Below are 18,320 nucleotides of genomic sequence, written 5' to 3'. Positions count from 1 at the left end.
AAAATATCTATCACAATAACAGCTATTTTATTCTGCTTGATGATAGTTACATGCTTGAAAATGAGTCTATTTTAACTTTGGCCTTTATGTCAGTCTTCAGCTATTTCCCATTGAATCCTTGGGGATTGATCCTTGTCTTTTGTAAAAATCCACTGTAACCAGTGCTGATGTAATCAGGTATAGATTTGGTTCTTCTTAGTGTCTATCCAATCACTTGATAAAACAAACAAACAAACAAAAAACAAACAGAAACAATATTTTTGATGCTTTAAACGGTTTTTCAGGATTACTCCTTTTGTGAAAGTTCTCATCCATAAAGTGGACACAGTGAGTTTACAGGTGGCTCGATGTGTATGCTTCAGAATAACAAGCTTCTCTAAAGCTTTATACAAGACCAATAAAATCCAAGGGAAAACAATATATTTGAACAAATATATCTGCATTTCAACCAAAGCAACATTTACTTTCCAGTTCAACAAAGTGCCTCTATTTACTAAGTCACTCAAGTTCCTCCTTAGTTCCTGAAGGGAGTGAAAGTTAAGCATGGGTTTAAAGTTAAACAACATTTAAGCACCAGAGTCCGTCAGTGAAACTGACTTTGAAGAAAGGAACAGCCTTTACCAAGAAGCATTTTACTTCAACATAGGACATGCTTAGAAAGAACAACAAAACTAATGATATACCAAATGCATATCTTTTAGTATTTTACAGTGTGTAATGTGAGAAGAGTGTTCTTATGACATACAATTTTATGCTGTCTTCAGAATGATCTTAAAGCATTTTTTCTATTAATGTGCAAGAGGTGAATGTGATCACACAAGCTACTTCTTTCAGAAACTGCTGCATGTGAGCATGTGCGTATGTCTGTGCACGTGCAGTAGAGTTCCCCCTGACCATTCATAGTAGACACAAAGCTCAGTGAAATGGAGGAGTTTCTCAGCCTTCAATGGAATTCCTCCCCAGTAAGCATCTCTATGAATAGTAGGTAATATCATTTGTCTTGTAGAGGTAGCTTAGCGTAACCATTTTTTTTCTGCTTTGAAATACGCTGTACTGCACTGCATGATTTGTCCTTCTCAATTTATACCTAACGTACATGTACAGCTCCAATATCCATCTCAGGTAGATGATGTGTTGGCAGGAGAGAGCTCTGTATAAAATAGAGATGTATCTATACATATCTTGAGATGAATTACATCCTACTAAATAGAACATCTAAAAGTTACAAATTTGAAGAGGGCATTTATCTCCAAATAAAATGAATCATCAATCTCTGAAAGTGGCCATCTCCCTGTTGACTGTAAGAGAACCTAGATACCTGGCTTAGACTAGACACACAACTTTTAGATGACTGAAATTAGGTCAGATGAATCCCTCTGCTACCATTGACCTCTCAACATTCAGTCTATACCTATGCAAGGGGGATGATTTCACTTGATCTTCTCCTGAATGGCAGTTTTACAGTTACACAAGCAAGGATACTCCTAACAATTTAATAATTTCAAGCAATGAAAACTATTTTTTTTCCTGGACACCTGTGAGAAAATGAACCTGGACGATCCACTCCTGTAGTGTCTTTGGGAGTGCAGTATCCCTGTATGATGTGGGTTAATATTGTCTTGGCTTTTATTGGTATGTCCCTCTATCCCAGGGTCTTCCCAAGAGGTTCCACATAGTCTGTGAGCTCTGATGGGAAGCCAGCATGAGATGCAAAGCACATGCTATTCTATGCTGCATATGGTCACAGTTAAAGGACAGTCAGGCTGCTGCCCCAGCRGTGTAGAGGAAAAGCTGAGGAGGTGTTAGAAGAGAAAAAATTGTGGAAGGAATAGTATATGGAGAGAGATGGAGAGCAAGAAAGGTAAGAATTATCCAAAGAAAGTAGTTAGAGGGAACTATCCTTTTAACTCAGGAAGACTGGCATGGAGAAGGAGCCTGGGTTCCCTTCCACACATTCTGTTCTTTTGGGGCAGCGGTCTCATATGGTAGCAGTTCTAAAGTGCTTTGCAAGTCAAATCAGGGAATCATTAGGTTCTTTTTAAACCTCTCCTCAGTTATCATGGCCCTAATAATATTATGATAATCCATTTTTTCATGCTTAATCAGTCCAGACTCTACCTAGTGTGACTGGATCCTCCCTAGCTATCTGTTTCATAATGATGCTCTTGAGAACTACTATCTCACTTTCTGAAGTTGGCATGACTGCTTATAATTTCTTTCCTTTTTTCTCATATTTTCTCTGGTGCTTGCTGACTGTCCTGGAATCCTTATAATAATCAGCTAGCCAGCAGGAGGATACAAATGTATTATGCAGTGTTCCTGTTGTATTGATTTTCTTTTATACATACTTGCATTAAATTTAAGACAGGGAATCTCTAAGCACATAATGATGCATTGCCGGTATTGTGATAGTCCTATCTTAACATGACATTTTTATTTGTATCTTTATTCTTGATCTATTTTGTTTAAACTGTTTTTGTTTGATCTCCTACTAAGTAGTTAGCTCAAATTCCTGGGAATACAGTTGTCAGACACTCCAGTGAGACTAGGTGCTGCGGGCCAGTTGGAGAAGGGCTCAGGAAACATTTTGGCCTGGGTTCTAGGCATCTAGGTTTTGCTTAAATGTAGACATTTACAACAGCCCTAATCTCTACAGGTTTCTTTTACAGACAGCAGAAATCTACTCAGGATATTGGATGGAGGTTAGGGCAAAATTAATCTCACCATAAAGTAGATGACTACAATAGATCAGGTAAATTGTATTACAAATTTCCCATTTCTTTCCATTGACTGAAAAAGAAGCTTAGCTTAACTGGCTCATTTGGAGACATCTACACTGGAGATATCTAGACAGATGCGACATGAAACCCACTCCAGTGTTCGTTCCCTTCCTTTGCTGTTCATCTTTGTCTTACTTTGGGTAATTAACTGTGCTTCTGTTTTTGGTTTTTTTTTCCTCCTCTTTGCTACATTTGTCTCACCTTTTGTCATTAAGCATTTAGGAGGGTGGGGACTCTCTCCCTGTGTGTTCATATAGTGACCATTGCAAGAAGGTCCTGATGTTGCTTAGGATACCAAACCACTAAGGGGACTATAATTTGGAAATTCCATGTGACAATGCTTCTGAAACATTGTATATTTAACAGTTTTAATGTCTTCAAATGTCAATCAAATTAAGCTTTTAATACCTTTGTGAGGCTGTTTCATACCACTAGCTCTACTTTATGGAGGAGGAAACAGAAGCACAACCAGCTTCCAAGACTGTCTGCATAACAGATCACCCACTGCTTGTTCCCTTTCCAGAAGAACCAGTTCAAAATTAGATTAGCTGCAGATTTCAGGGAAGACAAAAGGAGTTAATACAAGTTTCTGGTCAACTGGAAAAACTTGCTGGGGGTGTAAGATTTTTTCCACATATGCAAGACATATTTGTCAGTATTGTGTGGTAATCTCTTAGCAAACCCAGTAACAAAATCCAGCTTTCTGAGTTCCTGATTCTTAAGACAAACACTAATTTTTTTCTCCTGTCCACCACCTATTATTTTTATTAGGTTGGATTAGACTCTTCTTGTTGTTTTCTGGCAGTATCTTGCCTGGCAACTTATTTTATATGTTACAGGCTGTTTTGTTAAGCGTGTCTTGCTAAAAAACAGGACAACTYTGATTTGCTCTTCATCATTCTCCTCCTCAACACACTGGCCAATTCTGAAAAGAATTGACAGAGAGACTGAGCTCCTCACTAGAGCATCTCTCATATGAGAAAAGGCTGAGAGCTGGGACTATTCAGCCTGGAGAAGAGAAGACTGAGGGGGGATCTTATCAATGTGTACAAATATCTTCAGGGAGGGTGTCAAGAGGATGGAGCCAGACTCTTTTCAGTGGTGCCCAGTGATAGGATGAGAGGCAACAGGCACAAACTGAAACACAGGAAGTTCCATCTGAACGTAAGGAAAAACTTCTTTACTGTGAGGGCAACAGAGCACTGGAACAGGTTGCCCAGAGAGGTTGTGGAGTCTTCATCCTTGGAGATATTCAAAAGCCATCTGGACATGGTCCTGTGCAACATGCTCTAGGTGATCCTGTTTGTGCGGGGGGGTTGGACTGGATGATCTGCAGAGGTCCCTTCCAACCTCAACCATTCTGTGATTCTGTGAATTTGGAGCAGGAGGTTTGTGTTGGTGGGCTACACCATTCTCTGAGGCATCTGGTTCTGGTCATTGTTAGAGATGGTATACTGAACAACATGAACTATAGTGATTTGTATGTTCTTTCTCTGCTTTCTGAGCTATAGAATATTTCAAAGTCAATTATCATACATTCCGCCTGTGTGTGTTCAGGGGAGATGACTTCTGAGCATTTTGTAATACTCCATCTTTTCTTTCTGTGCTCCATCCTATTTTGAGACCATATGGGGTGACTACTCAGATCTTCCCAGTGTACACTGAAAGCCATCACAGTGAAATAGAGTGGGAGGCATGGACAGCAAAATCTTGTCTGGCATGGCCTGAATTATGCCACAAAAAAACTTGTTGCATATGTTTTGTGAGGAGGTGAGCAGGGCAAGACACACTGATTCTATACTTCTTATCTGGCAGTGGTTCCATTGTACTTCATAGAAAGTGGGACTGAGACACGTGCTCATTGTCATCATTTATGCAGATGTCACCCAATACCCATTTTTTGATTTTATTTGCTTACACTGTAAACAGAGGACCAGGCCATTGCCAGGCATAAATAAATATATAAAATTGGTCCTTTGTGTTCTTACGTGCCTGTGAAACATTGACCCTGATTTTGATCTTGTATAAAATGACAGTTATTCTGGAATGTGTATTTCTGTGGTCTCTTATATGGTAGATGGTGTTTTGCACATTCATTCAAAACACCTCTTAAAAAAAAAAAATTGGCAGTTTATGAGTGTGTCAAGGTTGGTTCTTTTGTGTGTTATTATAATCTCCCTGCAATGTCTCATCATTTGTCTCATGTAACATGATTCACTTGTACAGGTTTTATAGCTGTACAGAATGACAAGCGTATTAATGCGCTGGATGAAATATATTAATGTGTAGCTAGAAGCCATTTATTATTTATGCTATTAGAATCTTTCTATACCCACAGTAAATATTTTCCAGCATCAATGAAGCTGCAGAAATTCATCATCGCAAACCTGCATTTTTTAATTTTATCTTTGCTTACTACAGTCATACTTCATTTCTAGCAATAAAGAGTGTATTCTGTTTCTAACAAATGAGTCTATCAACTGAAACAAAGATCTGTGTTTATCTCTGTCTGATATTCCTCTCTGCATACAACAATTTGCAACTCCACTCATTCTGAGTACATCCCAGCTACCTACATTAAGGACCAGATTTTGATCAGAAGATCTGAAGAGTGGTTTTCTCTCAATCTGAAGAGTGGTTTTCTTTAGAGTTGACTCCTGTAGCAGAATATAGTTCATTGTGAGAAGTTTTATCATAGTGTGGCAGAGAAGTTAGCCATATATGACATTCCCAGAGTAGTTCTGGAGGTGTACTGTCCATCTTTTTTGGTGCTTGAATTGCCTAGTCCTACATCCTATAAGCTTGTCCTGTTCCCACTCTGAAAATTGTCTTTGCATTCATTGTTGGCTTACATGGAACGAGAAGAAAAGGCAAATACTTCACCAGCCTGCGGCCATGTTGTCACTGCACTTGAGAGTGCAGTCAGATCAATTCTGCAGTGTTTTTTGAGCAGGAGGGCCTTCAGGTTTATGGTCCAGAAGCCCATCTGGTAATTTAGTATCTTCATTAAAGTGTCTGGTCTTATAGTCCTTACCCAGCTGAAAAGTCCCACTAACTTTAAAGTAAGGTTCTGAAAGGTCATTGCTTAATTAAGGAATATTGGGAAACATTTTTCAAACAGAAGATAAAAAGAGAGTTGGGAAAATACTTCTTATTGTGCCATTTGAAACCATCCTGCCTCATATTTAAAGGTGACAATAATGTAGAGATAGACAAATGCAAAAGTAGACAGATAAACTTCCCATTAGAGCAGCTGCATTGTACGAAATATGAGTTGACGACACTGCATTTCTACCGTCACCCTTAATTCTGCCTCTTGACTGTCCTCTAGGGATCTAAACATTTCATTTCTACAAACAAGAACTGTGTTTCTTCCTCCTTCCCTTCATTCCCCTTCACCCTCCTCTCTGCCATCAAAATTAGGGTAGGGCAACCTTCCTTTGAGTTTCTCTTGAATTTTTGCCTCACAGAGGCTGTGATAAACATCACATGATGGTCATGGGCTTTCACATAGACCTGCATTAACTCCAAACGGGCCAGACAGGAGGGAGGTTCAACCAGAAGGCGTTGTACTTGCCCTGAAGACCATACCACAGTTTTGGATCAGATATTCTTGTATGTAGCTGACTTGCTACATCCAAGCCTACRTAAACATACCAATTTATAGTGTTAGGTGATAAGTATGGTTTGGATGTGGATTTTACTTGGATTAAAATACCTGAAGAAACAGTAGTCAGGAGTGTGATTCTATGAGGTACTACCCTATTGGTGAGGTAAATCACTGAGAACCAATGGAACTAAGATGGGAAGAGTATTGATATAACCAGATGGTTTGATGAATGATGTGTATTTTGGTTGTCCTAAGCTTTATGCGTTGAATAGAAGAGATGTGCCAGGAAAGCATGAGCTCTTCACCTAAATAGGTAAGGAGAGATGGGAGATGAATAATGGGAGATAAAACAGTCACTGTAGTGGGTAAAGAAGGCTGGATGAGTTATAGTGAGATGGCTTTTCTGTTTCTGAGCAAGGGGAATGAGGAAAGAACTGGCTTTTTCCCCTCTTGGATATTGAAATATACCATGGTCTCTTGATTTTGTAGAGGTTGAGTGGGGAGAGGAGGTGCCTCTACTAGACATGACCGAGGAGCAGTCAACTGGTTTTGCAGCCAGCCCTTCCTCCCTGCACACACACACACATATTGACTGCCTCAGTCCACACAGGGCTGAATTTTGGTGCTGCTTGTCATGATTAAACAGYGCACTGTCATATTTCTTAGTTAATGTCTGTGGGGCAAACTGAAAGATGTTCTCCAGGTAAATCTACCAACTGTGGATTAAGGAGGAGGCTGAGAAACTATCTGGGTAACAGTTGTGCAAGGTCTGACAAGCAAAGATTTGTAGTACCAAGGAATATAGTAGTCCATTCATGGGCAGAGCTAATTCCTGTTCCAGAAGAGCCCTAGGTCACTTTTTCTTCTATGTAAGAGGCTGACTGAAGTGTTGCAGTGTTTAAATATTTATCTGCCGTGTTCACTTCCATAATCTTATATATTCAGATGTTCTTATACACCTTAATTGTGCATATATGTCATGAATACCAGACAAACAAACCGGTGAAAACCACTACACAAGAACAAACTCACAAGTTGATAAAGTTTTTCTGCCTGCCAAATGCAATTACCAGCCTTCTTTGGTTGCTCAGTTATTCTTAGGCCAGATCTCTGTTACCTACTGCTTGACATTATCTAGTAGCTCTTTATTTGTATCAAATACATCACAGAAGGGTAGTGAATCAGCAGAGAATCAGCAGTGTCAGCAGCTACAATATTTCTGTCAATCTTTAATTTAATTGGATTTGCTTCTTTTAAAAAGAGCAACATTTTCACATCAAATGAGTCAAATTAACATGATCAGAATCTGACTAGATCCAGTCAAAGGAAGACTTTTATTAAGTAATTAATTTTACCCAGGGAAAGTTGCAAAAGTAGTTTTTCAGCAAGAGGCTACAGTAGAGCTGGGAAGAGATTATTCGGCAATAGTGCTAATTTGTGGATTGAGGAATAACAAATTATCTTCTTCATTGAGACTTACTCCCAGAAAATTTGTTTGTCACCTCTATATTTATTTTGTGATTTTTTGTTTGTTACATATTTGTAATACAGTAGTATTATCTGTGCTGTATGTACAGCTTCTGTTTTTCTAAAGGTCACTGAAGTGAAAAGATGATGGCGGGTAGAATCATTTTAGATTGACTAGATGATTTTCTAGCTCTTCTCACTGAAATGAGAAGATCATTTTCTTTATCCTGAAAAAAAAAAAAATAGTTTTGTTTTGGTCTGCTTTTTTGGATTTTAACCACTATAAAAAACAGTTCTGAAGTGAAATTCAGCTCAGTGTTCCACTTTGCAGTATTTGAAAGGTTTCTTCTGAAAAAACTTTTAAGTGTTTCTGCTGAAAAATACACACCATTTAGAAAAGTGAAACATTTACCCAATTTAAGAGTAGTTCATTTTTTGAAACCGTCTTTCTTTGATTTTAGTTGTAAAAAACAATGCATTCCTCCAAAAATTGCGTAAACTCTAGTGCCCAAAGCCTCTAGCCAAGGTTTTAGATTCCAATGTACCAGGTGCTGTATAAATAGTATGAGGGAAGAGATGATGCAGACAACAAGTGAGAAATGGAGACTGTTGCCCAGGCTACATGATTTTGCTCTACAGGGCTGCATCCAGAAGCAGGAAAGAAACTCTGATCAGCATTCTAGACCAAGGCCTGACTCACTGATCAATTCTGCCTCAATTGAAATGGCCACTGGACCCACTGATGCCACTAAGCACTTACTGTCTTCTGAGAACATCTCATAACCATCACTATAAGATGCTCTGCTTGAGGAACAGGGTTTTTTTGAACTTCAAATTTTTCTRAATTCAACTGCCCTTCCAGGAAGAAGCAAAGTAATTTAAAGTGTAGAGCTGAAGATAGAGTTGAAGGGATAGACTACTGTGAGTTGCCTAGACATTCAGAGCAACTTTAATCCCCCTTGCTTCAGAGTTCCAGAGATAGTGTTTTCTCCTCAAAGCCCTCTTCAAAGACAAGTATGTTTGCAGTGGTGGTCATGTGGTATGAATGATGCTGAAGAAATTTGCCATATTGCCTTTTGGAATTAGAGATGTGTGGGAAAAAGAGATCTGGTGGTGTTGACAAAGGCCAATTTGTTGAAAAACTGACTTCTCAAGAAGGATTCCAATTTTGGAAGCATTTACTTGGGAAGGCGATCACAGCTCCAGAAAGACAGAGAGAGAGAGGCATTCACTTGCCTCGTAACATCAAACAGCCTAGAGAGTTAAGATACTTACTAATTTGTGGATTTTGCATATTTAGAATAAAAATCCTCATCCCAAAACATGATGGAACTCATTTTTTTCTGTTGCAATCTATGAAAATGTTAAAGAATCTCCAGACTCCCCAGATGGCAAAAGAGTGTTCTATCTAGTTCCCTTAGCAGTTCATGTTGGTAATTTATTTTTCCTCTTAACCCAATCATTTGTTCTTTTTCTTTTTGTCGGAGAACACACTTTTTGCAGTCCTTGAAGGATGAAGAATGAAGCCTTTTGATTTTAAATATGAGTAAAGGGAAAGTCTGGGCCAAAGAAGGGTGGGAGAGAGACATTGTTGAGAGTCTGATACCATTGCTTTGAAGTCATCATAAAAAACATGTCCAATCTAAAGCTATGAACACAAACTCACACAGGATTCCATTGCTGGACCCCTTTTTTTCTGTCAAAGCTTCTTTGTTGTTCTCTCCTTCATTTTCTGCATTCATCTGTGCTACCAGCATATATGCTTATCTTGCTTTTCTCCCAAGTCAGTTGCCCATTTGCTTCCTAAGATCCTTCTAAATCCATGATCCTGCTATCATCAGTTCTATCCTCCTTTTTCCTTAGCAAGGTTTTGCCAGTTTTTCCTAAAGATTTCCTCATTTCTTTGTGTAGCAAGACAGAAAGACTGGTTATGTCTCGGTTGCTCTCTAGCATGTCCCAGGGTGAAGAACTTTAATCAGTTTCTCTTTACTGAGCTTTGACTTCTCCAGAGATGACCAAAGATGACCATCTGGGCATCTCCCTCCAAACTGCCTCCATCTCTTCTCTTCCTACACCTTTCTCATCCTGTTCCATGGTGACCTTATTTGCTCAAGCCCTTTGCTCTTCCATCCCTACCAGCATCATAGTTTCCTCTCACAGAGGATCTCCCTCCTGTGTCCTGACAGACTGGGTATACATCCTTTCTGGATGCCTTACTCCATCCTATCACTGGAGAAGGAGAGAATAGCCTCTCTTTTCTTCCTTGTCCCCTAAGTAATCTGTCCTTCGCTCCAAAGCTCTAAGTCTGCCCCCTGTGCCTTGCCCTAATCTGTTGATTCTGATTGCCCTGATCTGTTGGGTCTACCCTGTCCTATCCTATTCCATCCCATCCCATCCTGTCTGAATGAAGGGCTGAAAGATGTGTTGCCTCTATGCCTTGCTTTTCCCAGGCTTGGTTCCCAACCCTTCCCTTCCTGTCCCTACTCTGCCTCCCCTCTAGGTCATTACTCCAGATTCCTTTATTCTGATGCCTCCCTTCTATCAGACCATATCTCCCCTGTCTTAAATTTCATTATTTCTCCTCTTTCTCAAGGCCTGCTCAGGATCCACTACCCCAACTGCTGGACAGGGGGTCTCTTCTCCTCTCCCCTCCCTGTCCAAGACACAGGAATTGCTTTGCTTCCCAACCAGCCAGAGGAGTTTATATTAATCCAATGGCTTTTCCTTTTCTTCCTGGCTCTAACTTGCAGTGAGTATTTTTGCAGAAGCAATCATCCCTGCAGCTAACAATCAAACTGTGAGTGAGCGTGTGTGTGTGTGTGTGCGCGTGTGTGTTAGAGTGAAAAGAGGGAGGGAGAGCAAGCAATACAACAGTCTGGCAATGTGAGGCAGCATTAGAGAGCTGCTAGACCAGGGAAGCCGGCTAAGAGATGCAAGCCCCTTACTCTGGGCTCAGTGTGATCCCATTGGTTCCTGAGCTGCTGTTTTAAAGCAGAGAAGAGCTTGGGGGATTGAACTGCACAGCCAGACGCAGACTCTCAGCCAAGTTGTCAGCACGCTGTGAGGGAGAGAGGCTCACACACACAAGATTGCAGGGTGTCCGCAGATTGATGATCATTTGTTTCCAAAGAGGAAGAAAGGAGAGGGGACAAGAACCAGAAAAGGGGAAGAAGCCTTACCCAGTCCAGTAGCCCCAGGGGGGAATAATGGATGTGACCATATCTCAGTTCATCTTAGAAGAATTTGATGCCAACTGCAGCCTCCTGGATCATTTACAAGAGACTTTTTTAGAGAGTTCCTCTGTCCCTTTCCTGGGCTTTGATGGTAGGAAACGTTACCTAGCGCTGGGCTTGGAAAAGCTTTATGAGAGCTAAAATTCACAGTTTGCTTTGTGATGCACAGTGTGTCGCTTTTGTGCTTTTTCAACTGCTTCTCTTTCCCTTTTCTCTCTCTGTGTCTTTTTTAATGCAAAAGGTCYGTATTGCAATGCCACCACTGATCAGATCGGGACCTGCTGGCCCAGAACCTCCGCGGGGGAATTAGTAGAGAGACCTTGCCCGGAGTTCTTCAATGGGATCAAATACAACACCACGAGTAAGTACAAACTCCTTTTCTTCTCCCATAGATCTGGTACTGAGAAGGCACCTAGAGAAACTCAAAATATCTTTCCCAGGAAAAAAAAAAAAAAAGTGTTTGCCTGAGAATCAACATTTCCTCCACATTCCAGGCTGTATATTCAAAATTCCTGCCTGGAATGATGCAGATTTCTCAGAAACACAGCATTTTGGACACTGATTCTTCTTTTCTTAAGTCTATTTAGGTAGATCTGGGCAAAAATACCCTCTGCAATCTAAGGAGACAATGAAATGCACTGTGCTGTCTGACTGTGTGTTTGTTCATGTGTATATGTGTATGGCGGTATGTATGTTTTACTGTACCTGTGCTTCAGCCATCTGGTTAAAGTAGAGATCCTCTGGCTTGCAAAGTACCTAGTCTTAACACCTAAGAACTGTGTTTTGAAAGGACTCTCTTTTTGAGAGGCTGTTTGTGTGAACAGGGGGGACAAACTGAGCTGGAAGTTATATCTAACAAGCAGAAGTCTGAGGTCTGGAATCTATTTAGTAACTTCATTGGCAGTTGGCTTATGAGACGGGGTGGCTGCATCTTTACTGCAAGGGAAACAGGAGAGGATATTATGAGGCAGATAAAATTCAGAGCAAGGGAGTATGAGGGCTCCTTAGAAATCTCTTGGAACTGATGATCTAGTCTTAGAGGTAAACAATCATGATGACTCACTAAGAATTTATTATTCAGGCTGTTGGACCCAGGCACTCATTTCCTTTTCCTTATCTGTCAATATTGTTTGGACCTTTTGTTAGGAGTTTTTCACATATTAGCTCCAASTATGCATATCCCACTTATCTGCCAGTCATTTTTCAAGTGTTTTAGAATGCTTTTGACTATGTGGACATTTCACTCTGTATTTCACTCCTAATTGTTACTAAGGTGTTGGTGGTTTAATTTTAAGTTAGTGTTAATTTCATAGGAGTAGCATTCTCAGTAAGTCCCATAAAAGCATGACCCTGTCATCTTAGACCTTGTTTTCTAACCTGAGAATTTCCTCTTTCTCCAACTCCAGGTGGCAAGGGTCAGATAACTAGACAAAAGTGCTGTATATTTCCCATGCAAACAAAGCCCTCTTCCAAATCTGCTCTTGGGGACTATGTTCTGTCATCCTTATCTTTGAGGGGAGCAAGAAGGTTACCTCAGAGAACTACAGGATCGTCCTCAAACACATGTTCTCTGACCTGTGTGCTTTGCAACAGAGTATGTAGGCACAGACAAAGAGCTGGGTTGTGCTGTCTTTGATCATTGCTATGATCACTGTTTGCTAACAGTCCACTACCTTCCTAGTCCCATTCAGTGGAAATATTCTGAAAGCTAAGGACAGCTCAGAGATGAGGAGATGTATCAGAATGGACCCTAAAAGATTAGCCATAGGAAAGGTACATGAAAGAAATGTGGGTGGGTTTTTTGTTTTTTTTTTTTGGTGGGGAATGTCAGTATTTCCACTGTCTTATTTTTGTTTTTCCAAAAGGAAAGAATGAAGGGAAAAAAAAGAGAAATGCATTATGGATGATTCCTTATTTATCTCATAAACATRCTGGAGAGAATTTAAATGACTTTCCTGTGCAGGGAATTAAAAAAAAGAAAAAAAGACTTAAATACCCCAGTGTATTTTGATGAACTCTGTTAATGTTTTCAATATTTTATCACTGACCAGATTTAAAGTTCTTCCCAGCTTTCCTCCTTCTCAGTTGTAGCTAATGTTTGTATTAAATTGCTGGTAAATTTTCTTAAATTCCTTGCTCTTAAAACAGTGACTTTTTAAAAAAATTAAAAAATATACTTACGAAGAAATTACATTGAATTGCTGAAATGCTATTTTATCATAGCTGGGGAAAATGTATATTTTTCTCCTTTCAAAACATGAGTGTTCACATTCAGAAAATGTATGTTTGCAGGACTGATTGATAGTGCATACTGGTGCTCAGATCTTTAACATATGTAGCTTGCAATAGAGTGCTAAACTATACTGAAACCACTGTAAATGGCTTGCAATCGATATTCTGCTCTTCTGTGTGTGTAGATTCTCCAAGTCCTGGCACAGAAGAGGAAGAGAAGAACTATGCCTAGATTTGAGTCAGCTTGTAAAATGAACAGCTTCTTGTAGCTTGGTAGTTCGTGATTAAGACTTGGGAAAGCAGCAGAACAGTTTAAAATTTGAATACAAAGATGCAGTCTCTTTTGTGATTTGAAAGACGTGGCAGTTAGTACATGCAGAACATGTCAAAAGTTTGGGAAGGCCAAATACTGATGCAGTCTGACTACTTTTACCTGCATCATTTCGCCAAGTTATTTTATGGGATGGTTAGAGGGCCATTTGTAGCAGGAYTCAGTGGGCTTCAAACCTAGACTGGGCACCTAATGCAGATGATAAAGTAAGCACAGTCAACTGACAAACAACAGGAAATGGAGCTTGCAAATGTCAGAGGTGAATAATCCAGCTGTAAAGTTAAAGTCTGATTAGGAGATGGCTTGGATTAACACGAGATTTTTGCCTAGGACGTGTAGTGTAGTTTTGTCCTGTTTTCTTTCTTCTGCATTTTGGCAGGGGCAAAGGAAGAAATGGTTGTGTGTAAAACTGTGCTGAACTGTTTTTGAGAAAGAAATGGGAAAAGTGCAGAACAGGCAGCATGCAATGCCTTTCTTCTACTAACGGCTTATCCAGTACTGGATCATAACRCATCTATTTATTATGCTGTCATGTATCGCTGGTCTGAGAGCTGTTACCTTGTAGGAACTATAGCATATTTTTAAATTGGTTTTGTATGGCTATGAGCATGTTTGTCRTTTTAATATATATACACCTTTGGGGGAAATTTTAGCAAATTTTTTTTAGAAATGAAGGTCTCAAAATATTCCAAGCTCCTACCAGTATCATAAAAGTAGCTTACCGGTTAGAGGACATGAACCCGGTAATATTGCCTTTAGACAAAGGCTTTTGCATCTGCTTGTGACTCACTAGACACTAGAAAATCCAGTCTTATAAGTGTGCAAACTGCATGAAAAGCTTAGACTAGCATTTGCACCTTCTTATACATCAGACTCAGTCAAGCACAAGACACAAATCCTTCAGAAACCAGGCTCCCTGAGTCCCGGTACTCACAGGGCTATTTGTCTGACTTATTGTGGTCACTGTGTATGTAGTGTATGCCATTCAAGACAAAATAGTAAGCAGTAGCACCACAGTCTACTCACCAAAGGCTTCATATGGACTTACCCCTGCTTGGTATCCCGCTCAGCAACTGTAATGCTTTGATTGTCGCTCTAACACCCAAGCCCTGAGTGCTCAAATGGGGAACGCTATCAAACCCTGAAATATGCCAACAGAACTTAACCAAAAGGTATCTGAGTCAAAGATTTAAGGACAGAAACTGGTACATAAAAACCCTGTTTGCCACTCTAAAGTAAACAGTTTGCAAAAAATCAGATTTCCGTTCTAACTACAAAAAACTCTCGTGATGAACTTGCGCGTGTGTGTCTGTGAGTCTCTCGGGAACTACTGAGTGACTCAGATAAGTTTCAGCTGGATTCATAAAACAGAAAGTCTGTCAGCCGTGAGTATTTTTCATCTCTGACACTTTGTTATTTTGATTTTTTCTCCCTTTTTATTTGGGAAACAAAGTCATGCTGACAAATCAAAATCTGGTTACTCTTTAGTATGATTTGTGAATATAGGCAAAATGTTCTTTGGCCAAGGATCTGAAGATGATGCCATTCACTTACAACTTTGCTTTTTTGCAGCAAAACTCTTGTATAGTTCTTAAAAGGAAAAAAAAAAGGAAAAAAATGTATGTGTCGGTGCAGTGTATTGCTGTGTACTTGTCTCTGTTCAGGATCTATATATAGTTAAAGATGACAATATGATTGCTGCCCTCTAGGTGTGTTTATGCTTTGACAGTGTGAAGCTTTTATTCTTGTTTTAGAAAACAGATTAATTCACTTATTAGGCTATCCTGAAGCTTGATTAATTCAGCAAATGGGCAGTAATGAGACTCTTTCTGCTGCTTACAAAAAAGGTATGTGTGAAGCACTTATAGCATGCTACAGGCTAAAGTATGCCTACTTTAGCTCTTTCCTTTCCCTACAAATTGTCCTTTGCCATGGGAGATCCAGGATTAGATGGTCATCTGATGGGCAATAAGTGGTGACACTTCTAGCTTTGGCTGCCTGATTTGAGTTTGTATACAACATCCAGTGAAGGGGAGGGGTATTCTATGATGAGACAAGTCCATTGGGTGCTGGATAGTCTGGTTTGTGTTGGCTGCAGGCAGAAGGTGGAAGCACTGAAAGGTCTTCAGCTTGCAGATTAAGATACCTAAATTTAGGTATTTACATGTAGGTGTCAACAGCTAAGCTAAATATATAAGCTCTAGTACAAGTTAATGGAGCTCAAGTGACTACAGATGAAGTCTGGAGAGTTACTCAGCTCAGCCTAAAGTGAACACCTACAGATCAGTTCAGTAGTCCATGCAGAAGTGCTAGAACCATTGGATATGTCCAGAGGTATCTTGCCTGGCACACAGCTGCTGTTCCAGAGGACCCAGATCTTCTGTAAGTGTGTGGTTTATCTTCCAGCCTCTATGGGTCTTGCAAATACCCTAAGACAAACGATATGAAGTCTGTGTTTAGGCAGATGAATCCACCCCGGGTGTCTGTTGAGCTGAACTGGACCCACACCCGGGGATTGACATTAGGGGGTCAGACTCCTTTTGTGATCAACAGGGACAAAAGGTCTCTATAGCTCTGATTCTCGCTCTGCAAACCCACCTCCCTGTCTGTATAGGAAAGCTCTTTGACAGAAATAGCCACTTCATATAAGTGTTTTGCATGTTACAAAAAGAATCCTCATTTTCTCCAGTGACTATGCTGCTGAAGACAGTCACATGAGCACTGCCGGCCTTGTGCTGCTGGGGATTCATTCCTTCTTTGCCTGCTCCTTGTTCTGAGGCTGTGTAGACCACCTTTTCCTAGGTAGCCCTGCACCCAGCTGCCTTTGTTGATGCTGGCTTTGAAGGGGTGGGTGACCAAGCAACCAAGGCTGTTGTTCACTCTGGACAAACATGGGAGAAAGGAGGCCATTGATGCAAGTATCGTGGTTGTACCTATTGACATTGCTTACTCCACACTGACAGAAAAATTCCTACAGTTCTTTGTCACTTCATCTTGAACACAGGCAAATAGTCTTTTCTGTTCTGAAGGAAAGGTGAAGAAGTGAATTAATAGCTCTTTCTTTCCACTCCCTCTCTTTTTGAAAGTGGTTAAAGAGGTGATTTAGTCTTTAAAAGAGGTAAAGAGATAATTTTCATAGGTTAAACAGCCATTCTTTTAACAAGAGCTAACCTTTGCTGCTTTTCTTTCTGATTAAATATTGTTCAAAATTCTTCTGGAGCAGTGGTTGCAGCTTGCATATAAAACATGAGTCTTACCTGGAAATCATCAGTTTTAGAGCTTTGTTCATAATATGTGAGTAAGACCTGGCAATTAAAGAAATGTGAATTTTTATAAATGGCTGGCCTAGAGGCTCTATTAACATTTTTAGTCGTGTTTTATCTTGTGTATTTTACTGTCCTGAGCACTTCTGTGATCACATTCACATCACTTACTTTCTCCTGAGAGGTTATTTCTAAAGGGTGCAATTTCAAAGCTAATTCCCTTCATAAAAGACAGAGATCCTTTGTGCTCTGTTGGCCATTCATTTTAACTGGAAAGAAAAATAAAATGCCAGTCAACACAGCCTTGCTAGCATGAGTAGTGATTCCTAGAGGTACAGCTGGGTGCACTGAAGAGCAGCAGCTGAGGTGTGGGCTGGGGAAGAGGACAAGGTGAGAGGAAGCATCAGAGCCTGAAAACTAGCAGATGCTAAACAGCTCTGATGTACTGGCATTGGGACTGAAGGGCTCTTTACATTAAAACACATTGCTGAGTGAAGAGAGTTGAAGATCAAATATCTAAGTTCCTCTTTTTGCTAAGCAATGCACATGTGTTTGCAGACTCAGAAAAGTACTACTAAGGCCTAAAACTACTCACCCACCCCCTTCCCTCTTCTGTGATCTTGTTAGATGACTGGAAGGCTTTTTCTCCACTGGACTGTTTAAGGACAGGAGGAGATGTTGAGTAAGAAAAGAAATTTTATAACCAACTTTAACTATTTGCTCATTACAAAAAGGTTGTGAAAATGAGAGTTAGCAGTCTTGAAGAAACCATGTTTCAGCTATCCTGGGGTGACCAACTCAATATTTGCCAGTCATATATTGGTATCTGAAAGCTAACGGAAAGAGACAGATGGGAGACGGAGTGAACATGGCAGGAGAAAAAGAAGGCCAGAACTGGAATTCTGGAGGGAGAAAATAAAACATATTTTTAGGCTCATAAAGTTTCTCTCTAAGGAGACCAAATCTGTAGCTGATTAGTTCAGCTTGACTCTGATAGTGCTGTCTGTGGATCAAGATTTCAGCCATCTTTGTTCATTTTCTCTTGCTAGTTTAGGTTAGGTTCTCCCAAAAATATTGCTGTGGGAAGCTCTTTGTTTCAGTGCGTGCATGCATGGAAGCTGTTTTACACTTTTTTTTTTTTAGAAGTTTTTGTTATTTTTCCTTTCTCTTGTGAAGTATAATTTGTGGTAAGAGGTCACTCTGATGTTGCAGTTTGGAAGAAAAGTGTTGAAAACAATATTTAAAAAGAATGAAAATAAACTATCTTTCCTGTGCCCACTACTGTCGTCCTGTGAAATATGTTATCTTTTCATTGAGCACAAAACAGAAGTTAATCAAGTGTAGTAAAATAAGAAGGTTATTAATGCTACCTCAGTCATGTTGAGGGACCTTTTATTCAGCTAA

At 39.9% G+C, this 18,320-nt stretch overlaps 1 protein-coding gene across 3 annotated transcripts in view; it reads left to right on the top strand.

The window, feature by feature from the left end:
- The window catches only part of CRHR2 (corticotropin releasing hormone receptor 2), a 161,355-nt gene that overhangs the window by 36,201 nt on the left and 106,834 nt on the right, over positions 1–18,320 (top strand). Inside the window, exons 1-2 of one of the 3 annotated variants that reach the window (XM_026072323.1) lie at positions 11,024–11,181; positions 11,332–11,451. In XM_026072323.1, coding sequence (XP_025928108.1) covers positions 11,064–11,181; positions 11,332–11,451 — 238 coding nt within the window. In that variant the 5' untranslated portion in view covers positions 11,024–11,063. Of the gene's footprint in view, positions 1–11,023; positions 11,182–11,331; positions 11,452–18,320 lie in introns of those variants that run through there. The other 2 variants (XM_026072327.1, XM_026072312.1) reach the window with 2 other exon arrangements.

Source organism: Apteryx rowi, unplaced genomic scaffold, assembly GCF_003343035.1.
Source record: "Apteryx rowi isolate R43461 unplaced genomic scaffold, aptRow1 scaffold_109, whole genome shotgun sequence".
Taxonomy (NCBI): Eukaryota; Metazoa; Chordata; class Aves; order Apterygiformes; family Apterygidae; genus Apteryx; species Apteryx rowi.
Note: the sequence above shows the minus strand (reverse complement) of the source record. Positions and strands in the feature narration are given on the sequence as shown.